Genomic DNA, 12,650 nt, shown 5'->3' with positions numbered 1-12,650 from the left:
TGCGCCATTCTACACCTAAAGGAGCATTCAGGTGCAAAGTCTGACTATGCGCCACATTTATTACAGCGACTCGACAGAATTGTGTTGCCAGCTCTATGTTAAAGGTGTACCAAAAGAAGTTGGTGCTCACTTCCCGAAAAGTGCAGAGTACACCATATTAATGAAGACCTTGCACCAGTTTAAATGAATCTGGTGCACACTCCACAGAAAAACTGCACATAGTACATTGTGCAGTTTGTATTACTTTTGAGAAATGTGGCCCCTAGTGTAAGCCTCCCCCCATCTAGAACAGAGACAGATTCTCCTAGTAATGTATATTGGTCAGCACCATGGACAGAGCACAGTATAGTAAGGTACTGCACGTCTAGTATAAGCTCCATGCTAAAGTAAAGAGACTAGTACACAACTCTGAAGGTGTGAGGATAAGTCCTCTATCCCGCACACTTTACTGTTGCTAAAATCAAGAGTTTTCCCTTCAATAATTCCTATGAAATTCCTGCACTCCCTTATTAATACAGTTCCTTATACCGCAATGGACTGAAGTAAAGTCTACCATCACAATAAAACAGGGACACTTACTCATAGATCCAGGCACTGTGACTGTGGTAATCTTCTTATATTTGTTATCTAATGCCTCCTTCCTTCTAAAATCAACTTTTATTAATATGTTAATGAGTACAAAGATCTCTGGTGCTATTACCAGAGCCCCTCCGTGCTGTAGCTTTACAGGCTGTTACACTGCCTTACAGTCTCCCTCTTCTACCTCAGAACTTCCCGCTCTCACTGTCTAATGTAATCTCACACAGTGGGAGGGGGAAGTGCTCCTACACAGTGTAACAGCCTGTGAAGCTACATCACTGATGTGCTCTGGTAGCATTGGGCTGCAGTTTGCAGGGCATAAGCTTGTGGCCAGCCTAAAGTGATTGTACAGATTGGTTGTATGAGAAGAACTGTCATTTTCTTTTCCTATTCAGTAAATCTGTGGTACAGCGCCGGGAGACAGGTTAGGGAATTGTGAGGTATGGGACAGAAGCATAGGCACTGACACATACACATATAGTATATATATATCTTATGTAATGAGCAGAGCAGCTCAGGGCCATTACCCATCACGAGGCTGGCGAGCGCTCTTACCTTCGTCTGTCCTGCTGTTAGTCAGTTTTGGGTTATTAGTCCCTTAGCAACTGGAATGCTCCGCAGTCGTAGAAGATAATAATTGCGCCTTTTATTGTAAGAGCTTTTTCCACAGCTCAGTCCATGGTTCAGCAGTTCTGAATCTACCACTGCCAGGTTCGTGAGTGGTGACAGTATACCGTATATACTCGAGTGTAAGCAAAGTTTTTCAGCACGAGCCCTAAAACGGCTTATACTCAAGTAAAAAGTCAATACTGGCGGTCCCCTACTTAAGAACACTCGACTTACATACGACCCCTAGTTACAAACGGACCTCTGGATGTTGGTAATTTATTGTACTTTAGTACTAGGCTACAATGATCAGCTGTAACAGTTATCACAGGCGTCTGTAATGAAGCTTTAGTGTTAATATTGGTTCTTATGACAACCCAACATTTTAAAAATCCAATTGTCACAGAGACCAAAAAAGTTCTGTCTGGGATTACAATGATAAAATATACAGTTCCGACTTACATACAAATTCAACTTAAGAACAAACCTACAGACCCTATCTTGTATGTAACCCGGGGACTGCCTGTACTCACCTTTCTGACACCCACCACAGGTTTTCTCTTCTTCCGCCTGGCAGTGGCAGTACCATTGGACGTTGTGGTGCATAAGCTCTGACATCATTGGCAGGCTATATACGTGCTGGAGCTGGCTGGATATATTCTTGGGCAGGGGCAGGCTGGCAATATACTAGGGCTGGCTGGCTATATAGTGGAGCTGGCTGGCTATATACTGGGCAGGGGGCTGACTATCTACTGGACTTTAGTCCAATGCTACAATGGTCAACTGTAAGTGCATCGTCCTCCCATCAAGGCCTGACCTAATGGCGTGAGTGTAACTGGATTCCCCTGATACATGAGCCATTGGCTTGGAGCGTGTCCTACCGCTAGTCAGTGTCATGGTAGCATGGTCCAGAAAAACAGGGTCAGCGGGGGTTGCAAGAAGTAGGGGAGGCCGCAATGCAATGGAGGGTTCTCCCCTAGGGGAATTCCAATGTATGTGTAAAGAAGGGAAGATGTTAGAGGGGCCTGTGATATTAGCAGTAGCCAGGGATCACAGGTGGAGACAGAGTTTATAAACATTAAAGGAAACCTAACATGTGATTTGATGCATTATGAAGCAAACATACCTTGAGAATGCTGTAGCTACACTGATGCAGGATCATATCTTGGTTAATCCCTGAGCTGAGTGGTTTTGCTGATAAAACAGATATAACATTATGATAATTAAGCTATCTCCCTTCTGTGGCTGCACCTAGCACATTAGTTATTCACTGGTTCACAGGATGATGTAATCCCTGGGTTGTGTCTGAAGGCAGAATAATCAATTGTTGCACCATCATCCAGCTGCTGTGTATGAGCGATCGAGCTCAGGTTAGTTAGTCATGTCTTGACTGACCTCCATGTCTAATGAAAAGCTCCGGGTAATGTGTTTATGTAGGCAGCCAGTCTGACCCAGCTTTCCCAAGGTCCTGAATGTTATAATTGTTTTTTCAGCAAAACCACTCAGCTCAGGGATTAACCAAGATATGATCCAGCATCAGTGTAGCTACAGCAGTCTCAAGGTATGTTTGCTTCATAATGCATCAAATCAAATGGTAGGTTTCCTTTAAACTCACAGTCCCTTTATTCCAAGACTAGAAACACGGCAATGATTGCAGACTGGCGTAGTGGCCCTATCTGCCAGGTTCGAGGTAGCTGGCTGGATGCAGTCTGGTAGCAAAAGCTCACAGCCTAGATCCAGGAACCTGGGGCTGGAGAAGATAGAAGCTGCCTGGGCAGAAAGTTTAGGGCAGACTCTGTAGGGATAGGCAGCTCTGCAGGATTAACAGAGGGTAGGCCCTTTGAGGGGAGACAGCTGCAGTCTGATAATCTTTACATCCTTAGACTGTTAGAATTCTCTAATATTGTTTCTCAGAACTCTCTAGAACTTCAGCCAGAGAGATTCTTAATAGACTTTCACTCTAGGTGGGGTTCAAGACATCCAACCAATCCCTGATCTTGGTGTAGATTAGAATCAACAATATAAAACACGAACAATGATTGGTTAACGTCTTTCACCCTCCCATCCAGGCAGATGGGGAATCCGCTGCAATACCAGGAATAGGCAGTAGATGCTGGAAAATATAAGGGACTTAACCTGAGACCACATAGACCTGTACACTGGCATTGGTCAGACACCATGAAATTACTAGAGTTCAGATAAAGCATTTTAGGTTTGTAATGCCGCCCTTAGTTGGCCATTAAATAAGATGTCTGCGTTACATTTTATTTTTAATCTTTCTTCCATTTTCAACCCCAAATCCAATTGCCACAGGGGCCAATAATTTGGCTGTCGTTACACTTACTAAAAATATCTGTTCCGACTTACATACAAATTCAACTTACAAAGTTCATATATCATTAATAAAGATGCCCAAAAACTTGCTAAAAAGGTCATCCCAACCCCTAGACTGAACAAGCAGTCCTATTAGGACACTCTACCACCAGTAAAATGGTGGTAGATATCCTTTAAGAACAAACCTACAGAATCTTGTATGTAACCTGTCTGTAATTTGTCCCAGGTCACATATAAGCTTAATATATGTGATAATTATAATATAAGTGATCTACCCTCCATTGTATCCATGCATTTTTTTTTACAAAATCACTGATTAGAATGGAGATAATTCCTTATTTATATGCAAATTATTGTTCCAGTTCCCCATGGGAATCGCTACCAAGCCCACCGAACCCGTTTCTTCCTCCAACAACTCCCACTCAGTTTAGATGAAACAGGACAAGGGAGCTCTCCTTATCTAGGTCTAGCTATGGGGCATTTGATAGCCGTGCAATGTGCTTTTCTAATTACAAAGATCGTTTACTCACCACTGGGAAGCGAGGCTCATAAATACATCAGTTCTGTCTGTTTCGTGAAATAATTTCAGAAGTGCTGGATCAGCAGAAAAGTGAGCGAGTAAACGCAGCTCTATTTGTGAGAAATCTGAAAGGGAAAAAAAAAAACTTTATGTGTGATAAAAAATATCAAACAAATGCGTAGAAACATTAAACTTAATTAGAAACGTATCCTTGGCTGCTGATAGATCAGGAAGTGCCGTGCAAGCACTTTTACAATATGTCTGATATTAGGACAAGTTGGAGATATTAAAAATTATTTAAAGCTCCTTAATTTAAGTTCAATTAACCTTTTTGCATCATTTTTTTTTAGAATTAATCTACACAAGAAGTTCAAATTTTTAAATACCTTACATTTCTTATCGTGTAATGATCACATGTTAAATGTATATGTATACAGTAAAGGAAATAATTATTTCATCCCTGGCTAATTTTGTAGGTTTGCTCACTGATAAAGACATGAACAATCTATAATTTTAAGGATGGGTTAATTTTAACATTAAAGGACACCTGTCATCAGGTCTGTGTCACTAGTCCTGTCACCTCTACCTGTTGGAGCAGCTCACAAGGATCCCATCCCAGCCTTTATCTAGTTATTTCATACATTATTCATTGTAAAATCATCTATTTTTTATCATGTAAATGAGGCTGGTCACATGGTCAGAGGCAGTGATGTCACCCCTGTTCCCCCTCCCTCTCCGCCCCCTGCTCATGTCTGTGTGTAATGTATAGTAAAGCATGGCTAGTGTGTGTATGTCATCTGCTGACATGCTGCATCCTCCTAATATACAGGAGAGAGACACAGACATCAGCTACACATGAATCTGACATGTCCTGCTGTAACATGGCTGCCTGGAGCTGCTGTATATCTCCTATACACACACATGCACACACAGGCTGCAGGGGGTGTGCCACCAGCACATGGAGCAGCCATCACATCATTATACAGGCTGCAGGGGGCGTGGCCACCAGCACCAGGAACCACATCATTATACAGCCTCACACTATTATACAGGCTGTCAGTCATGCACTGGGGGTGTGGCTGTGCCTCCCACTCATGAATAGAGTGGACAGCTTGAATATGCTAATGCTTCATTGGACATTTCACAGGTCATTTGCATACAGCTTTAGGACCTCATTGCTTAGGGTTACAGGCATGTAGAGGGACAATGAAGGGATAGAGGCAATGCTCTCTAATGGCAGTTTATGAAAATATATTTAGTTTAGGGGGTTATTTTGCCTGACGGGTTCTCTTTAAGAGATAGGATATCAAAAATAAAATCCATAAAATCATGTTGTATAAATTACCGTATTTTTGGACTGTAAGACGCTTCTTACTATAGGACGCACCCCAGGCTTCCAAAAAAGGAAAAATATATTTTACACCAATTAAAATATCCCTGTTGGTGGCACTAAAGCACAGCACACACAGCTCTGCTCCATCCATACAGTTACACACACAGCTCTGCTCCATCCATACAGTTACACACACAGCTCTGCATCATCCATACTTATACACACACAGCTCTGCATCATCCACACAGGTACACACAGCTCTGCATCATCCACACAGGTACACACAGCCCTGCATCATCCACACAGGTACACACAGCTCTGCATCATCCATACAGTTACACACACAGCTCAGCTATACACACAGAACCCACCCACTAACACACACTTCCTCCTTCCCCTATTCCTCTCTTCCCAGCTCAGCATGTCCCCCATCTGTTTGGCTTCTTTAAACCTGTTTATCTTCATAGCTAGAAGCGCAGGTAGCTGTGAAAAAGATTAAAACTAGCCAAACACATGTTAAACATGCAAAAAACGCATGTTTTAAAACGGTCCCAAAAACGTGATTTGTGGCATCACCCTAAGGCCAGCAGCACACGTGGCGTTTTGATCACGTTTTTGGGCCATTTTTAAGCAGTCTGTTAAAAAATGCATTAGTTTTTGCCCCGTTTTAATTAAGATCATTGGTAAAACTGGTCAAAAAAGGATGCGGTTTCCATAATTGCTTGCGTTTTTTGAAGACGCATCCATTTTTGACCTGTTTTAATTAATTAATTGGTAAAACCGGTCAAAAACGGATGCGTTTTCCAAAACGCATGCGTTTTTTAACGAACTGCTTAAAAACGGCCCAAAAACGGTTTCAAAACACCACATGTGCCGCCGGCCTTAGGGTGGTGGCACACGTGGCGTTTTGAACCCGCTTTTAGGCCGCTTTTAAGCAGTCCGTTTTTGACCGTATCTGCCCGTTTTCCAATTATCTTAATTAAGATAATTTTTTAAAAACTGCATCTGAAAAACTGAACGTGTGGCATTAACGCATGCATTTTGAAACACATTACAACAGCTGAGTAGAGGAGATAAGCCTACTTACATTGCTGTTAACATTACATTTACAAATGTTTGTAATGCATGTGTTAACACATGTGTTAACAAATGCATTTTCTGTAATGGGAGAATGGATAGAGCCATGTACCGTAAAACCTTAGTGACATTATCCTTCCTTCTGCCAGGACATTAAAAATGGGTTGTCGCTGGGTCTTCCAGCAAGACATTGGTCCACATTTATTAAAGCCCCAGTTTTTAGTCTGAGGGTGATGCCACACATGGCTTTTTTGGTCAGTTTTTAAGCATGTGTTTTCAGTCCGTTAAAAAACGTTTTTGACCATTTACCATGAGATTGGCTGCTTACAACCTGTTTATCTATTAAGATAATTGGGAAAACCGGACAAAAACGGATGCGTTTTTAAAAGGACTGAAAACGCATGCTTAAAATGTACCAAAAATGCCATGTGGCATCACCCTGACTATGCACGTTCTTTTCAGTGCTAACTGGTTGCACGTGTATTTATAAAGTGTCCGCAACACATTTGTGTCATGTCTACATTATTCCTGGCGCACCACAAACTTAACGTGATGATCATAATTAGAGAACAGCAATGACTGTATCACAGAGAAAAATTATATCAAAACTTTCAGATTAACACCAAAAACTTGCAGGTATCTAAAAGTCCAGCCAAACTGCAGACACTTGACATTTATTCGATATGTATTACATTACATTAATCCACAGTCATATTCCCAACATTAGCCCCGACTCTTTCTATATCTATACAAAACACTGTTGCGCACTGCACACTAAACAGGCAAACTGGCCCACATTTATCAAAGCGAAATACACTCACCGGCCACTTTATTAGGTACACCATGCTAGTAACGGGTTGGACCCCCTTTTGCCTTCAGAACTGCCTCAATTCTTCGTGGCATAGATACAACAAGGTGCTGGAAGCTCCTCAGAGATTTTGGTCCATATTGACATGATGGCATCACACAGTTGCCACAGATTTGTCGGCTGCACATCCATGATGCAAATCTCCCGTTCCACCACATCCCAAAGATGCTCTATTGGATTGAGATCTGGTGACTGTGGAGGCCATTTGAGTCCAGTGACCTCATTGTCATGTTCAAGAAACCAGTCTGAGATGATTCCAGCTTTATGACATGGCGCATTATCCTGCTGAAAGTAGCCATCAGATGTTACAGGGTACATTGTGCTCATAAAGGGATGGACATGGGCAGCAACAATACTCAGGTAGGCTGTGGCGTTGCAACGATGCTCAATTGGTACCAGGGGGCCCAAAGAAAATATTCCCCACACCATGACACCACCACCAGCCTGAACCGTTGATACAAGGCAGGATGGATCCATGCTTTCATGTTGTTGAAGCCAAATTCTGACCCTACCATCCGAATGTCGCAGCGAAATCGAGACTCATCAGACCAGGCAACGTTTTTCCAATCTTCTACTGTCCAATTTCGATGAGCTTGTGCAAATTGCAGCCTCAGTTTTCTGTTCTTAGCTGAAAGGAGTGGCACCCGGTGTGGTCTTCTGCTGCTGTAGCCCATCTGCCTCAAAGTTCGATGTACTGTGCGTTCAGAGATGCTCTTCTGCCTACCTTGGTTGTAACGGGTGGCGATTTGAGTCACTGTTGCCTTTCTATCAGCTCGAACCAGTCTGCCCATTCTCCTCTGACCTCTGGCATCAACAAGGCATTTCCACCCACAGAACTGCCGCTCACTGGATGTTTTTTATTTTTCGGACCATTCTCTGTAAACCCTAGAGATGGTTGTGCGTGAAAATCCCAGTAGATCAGCAGTTTCTGAAATACTCAGACCAGCCCTTCTGGCGACAACAACCATGCCACGTTCAAAGGCATCAAATCACCTTTCTTCCCCATACTGATGCTCGGTTTGAACTGCAGGAGATTGTCTTGACCATGTCTACATGCCTAAATGCACTGTGTTGCACTGATTGGCTGATTAGAAATTAAGTGTTAATGAGCAGTTGGACAGGTGTACCTAATAAAGTGGCCGGTGAGTGTATGTGCAGTTTTCCTGTGTAGTGTACAGGGTGTGCAAGAATAATCAAAACTGGTGCACGGTCTTCATTAATCTGGTGCCCTCTGCAATGCTTGGGAAGTGTGCACCATTATTTTTTTGGGTGCACATTGGGTGCAGATACGCGCCCCTTTAGATGCACATTTTTTCTGTCTTGTGGGACAAATAAATGTGGGTCATTGTGTGACAGGTAAACGTCTGAATAAGTCCTAATACCGTATTTTTCGGCCTATAAGGCGCACTGGAGTATAAGGCGCACCTCTAATAAATGCCTGCTAAGACATCTAGGTTCATATATAAGGCGCACTGGAGTATAAGGCGCAGGATCAAATGCAGTACCTAAAAATGACCTGTGCACAGTTCAAGCCAGCTACACTTCCCAGGAAACTTGTCTTCAGCGTGTCAGAGAGCTCCGATCTCAGAGGTATGGGCTGCTGGGGGTTAACGCAGGGTCATGCAGCAGGGGTTAAGCAGTCTCCCTCTGCCCCTTCTCCTTCCCTCCTCAGCCAGGGTGCTATTCCTGTGGGGTTCCCTGTGGCTCCTTCTCTTTCCCCTGTTACAGGGCTGTCAGGTATGGGGGATTGTTTACTGATGATGATGATTGCCTTGTGGTCGGCACTATGGCAGCTCCGGTCTCTCCGTGCTAGGGGAGGGCAGGATGGGCACAATGTTAGTTGTGGTGCCAGGGCACTTCAGGAGCTAGGGACCCTTTATACTGTGTGGGAAGGTGCAGGAAATTTCTGGGGATGGAGCTATTAAACACTGGTAAATGTACAGTACATCTTGTCTGTAGTACATTTCTGTATAAGTTCATATATAAGGCGCACTGGCCTATAAGGCGCACCTTTGATTTCTGAGAAAATTAAAGGGTTTTTGGTGCGCCTTATAGGCCGAAAAATACGGTAGTTGTTTCTTCGAGAAGACGTGTAATGAATCCTGTGTTGATGGTGATTGCAGTGGATTTCAACCTAACAAAATATTTACATAAGTGCCACTGCTGCTGCCTGTAATAAAGAAGAATAAGTCACAGCATTGCTAATGCCCTCAGCAGGGTGCAACTCATCAGTGGAGCAGGATGTACAGGCAGAGGGCTCCCTCTAGTGGCCACTAACATCTCACACAAGCATGTAACATGGAGTGTGATATGATATGACACCCTACATGAATCATAGGCAAACATAAAAGCCATTAGTATCAGCACTCCAAAGTAACTTGAGAAAATAAGTACTGGTTTATTCTCCTATGGCCTGGAGCCTTCTTCAAACAAAGGTGTATACAAGCTGCATAAAATTTATACAAAACACAAAGGAAGTGACATCACTTCAAAATTCATACAATTCTGTGACATCATCAATTCATACTGTAACTTCATAAAAAGTATTCCAATGATATAATGACAATCAATCCGAAGACGCCATATTGAAAGAGGGAAGACTGACAATAACAGTATTGATGAATGAGTATCTTCAAAGAATCAAAATATCGAGGTGCTAAGTTCCAGCGTCCAGCACATATTTTCACAAGTTGCTTCGGAGTGCTGCCATTTTTTCCATATTTTGAATTTTTTCGAGGGACTACTAGTCCAGGTTCTTGGATGTGCACCTGGACCTTAGTATTTGAAGTGTGCTGCTACTATATCTATGATGTATATATATGTATAATAATACATATATAGTAATAATACTATAACAAAAGTGTGTGTGTGTATATACAATATATATATATATATATATATATATATATATATATACTGTATATACACACACACACTTTTGTTATAGTATTATTTAGAAATAACATATAAAATATGTATATATAAACATGTTTCAGTCATTCAGTAAGATTTCAGAGCAGGTATGACTAATTGTAATTTAGAAAATCTAATGACCTTATTGTCCAGAAGTGCACTATACTTTGTAGCTTACCTGCTGCAAGGAATGAGCAACCTTTACTGGATACAAACATGGACCTCGGGTTAATGGTTATGGTTTCTTTGCCTTCTCCTTCTAAACAGAAACAACAAAGATTTTGAATCGCTATTATTATTGCTGATATGTGGAAGTATGTATTAGTATATATAATATTACTACCTATACACCAAGACAGCCAAGACAGTTGTAAAGTAGTAGTAAATACAGGAAATAGTAGGATATTTCCTTGCATACTATTGCCTGAAATCTGGCGTACAATCCCTGAAGTAGGTGCAATTCCCCTATTACGCCACTTTGACGCCAAGTTGACTTGGAGGGGTGTGAGGGGGGGGGGGGGGTTGGTTTCATGAAAACCGCTCAGTGTCATTGACTTGTTCAGGTGCGGCCTATGGAGCAATTGTAAGCTTGGTCAGACCTGGGGTGGGCCAGCGTATGATAAATGTGCCCTTATGATTCCCCTTTTAGGAATCGCTGTAGTGTAGCACAGCAGTTCCATAGTTGAAAACTGATAAGCCACATGTCAGAACCGTCTAAATGGACTCTGGTTGTAGTTCTGAGCTTCTTAACCACACCTAGTACTTTTTGCTGGAGTTGTGATTCCCTTAGCTGAGCTGGGTGTTTGTTTTGTGGAAAGCTGGATTAATCTTGGTTTCATCTTGCTTCTGAGCTGGGGGTTTTCAGATGTGGGTTGTTTGATGGATGGCTACAGGGCGGCGTCCAGGCGTCTTCAATATCCAATCCTCAGTTCACTCAGTGCAGGTTATACTTTCTCCTGTGAAATGAAGTACTCGTGGCTGTTTGTATTTTGCTGGCTGTACTTGTGTTGTCTGCATGCTACCTGATCTAGAATCTTGAAACCTGATCTGGAACCCCAAACCTTTACCTGAGCCTGGATCCTTTCTAATCGACAACCTTGAGCCCCAACAATAATTTGGAACCCTAACTGTACCTGAGCCTGAAACCCTAATCTGATCCCTGAACTCCATAGAAACCCTGAGGCTGTATCCTGTCTGGTCAGGAACCCTGAATCACATCCTGATCCGGAACCCTCAAACCCATACCCGAGCCTGAATTTAGTCTAAATCCTGAACCCATAGTTGTGACTGTATATTTATCTGTCTGTCTCTCTGTTCATCTTACATCTGTTTTGAGCAAATACTAAGAGTAGGAATTGTCGACCAGTAGTCCCTGTAGTAGGTTTTGCAGGGCTATTAGGTTGGTAATTGGGCTTGCGGTCGAGTTCGGGGCCTGCACCCCATTCTCTTCCATGACATCACACATGTGAGAGCAGTGACAACATTAACATAGCGGTACTCCACCATTTAACTTAGTTGCTGGAATAACTCAGTACTAAAATTAATCAATAACCACAGCATTTTGAATCTTAGTATCTTCACCTTTTAAACTTTTTTGCTTCTCAAACTGAACTGAAAACTTGGAAACTCCTTGGATGTTCTACAAGACAAAGATATTAACAACACAAATCTCCAACATTATCTAGCAAAATCAATTCACATGGTAATCAGACCATATAATATATATATATAATATAACACAAGAATAGATGGTAACTAATGTATAACTGTATACAATATACTGTTCCATCAAAATATCTTTTTAATAACACTGATCTATGGTGAGATACTGGGAAGCATGTGCAATGACCTGGGAGAAGAATGTAGAGTGGGTTGAAAAAGTATTCATGACCCCTGAACTTTTTATCATTTTTAAACATTACAGTCACACACCAAAATGTATTTTGATATTTAAAGTGATATTTAACACTTAAGATATAAAGTTTAGAAAGCTTTAAAACGCCCCAAGCCTTGAATATCTCACGAAACACTGTTTAACCCCTTTCCGCACCTTGACGTGATTCTACGTCATAGGACAGTGATGGCGAACCTTTTAGAGACCGAGTGCCCAAACTATGACCAAAATCCACTTATTTACTGTGAAGTGCCAACGTGGCATTTTAAGCAGCAACTTATTACTACGTGTTCTTCCACATCTTTCAATAGTATCAGCCCCTGAGGCCACCAATACAGTTGAAAGAAAGAGGGTCTCTCTGTAGAGGTAGATTGGTGGGTCCAGCAGGATGACCTCCAAAGATGACGCAGTTCTGTCAACACCTTCTCACTTTCCTGCCAAACAGCCAATGAAGTGTCACTTTAAAATATCGCTGAGAGCAGCATCTCATAAGTTGCCTGGGACCGCAGGAAGATTTGGTCCTGTT

General features: G+C 42.2%; 1 protein-coding gene across 6 annotated transcripts in view; it reads right to left on the bottom strand.

Moving 5' to 3' along the window:
* Positions 1–12,650, bottom strand: part of POLN (DNA polymerase nu) — a 90,643-nt gene that overhangs the window by 36,602 nt on the left and 41,391 nt on the right. For 5 of the 6 annotated variants that reach the window (XR_011849918.1, XM_072126204.1, XM_072126206.1 and 2 more), the window contains 3 exons: positions 11,812–11,869; positions 10,409–10,489; positions 4,050–4,164 (listed from right to left, as the gene is read on the bottom strand). Coding sequence is in view for 5 of the 6 variants with exons in the window: in XM_072126204.1 (XP_071982305.1) it covers positions 4,050–4,164; positions 10,409–10,489; positions 11,812–11,869 (254 nt within the window). In the remaining variant the exon portion in view is untranslated. The remainder of the gene's footprint in view (positions 1–4,049; positions 4,165–10,408; positions 10,490–11,811; positions 11,870–12,650) is intronic. The other variant, XM_072126205.1, reaches the window with a different exon arrangement.

Source organism: Engystomops pustulosus, chromosome 1 (assembly GCF_040894005.1).
Source record: "Engystomops pustulosus chromosome 1, aEngPut4.maternal, whole genome shotgun sequence".
Lineage (NCBI taxonomy): Eukaryota > Metazoa > Chordata > Amphibia > Anura > Leptodactylidae > Engystomops > Engystomops pustulosus.
This window is presented reverse-complemented; position numbering and strand designations above follow the sequence as displayed.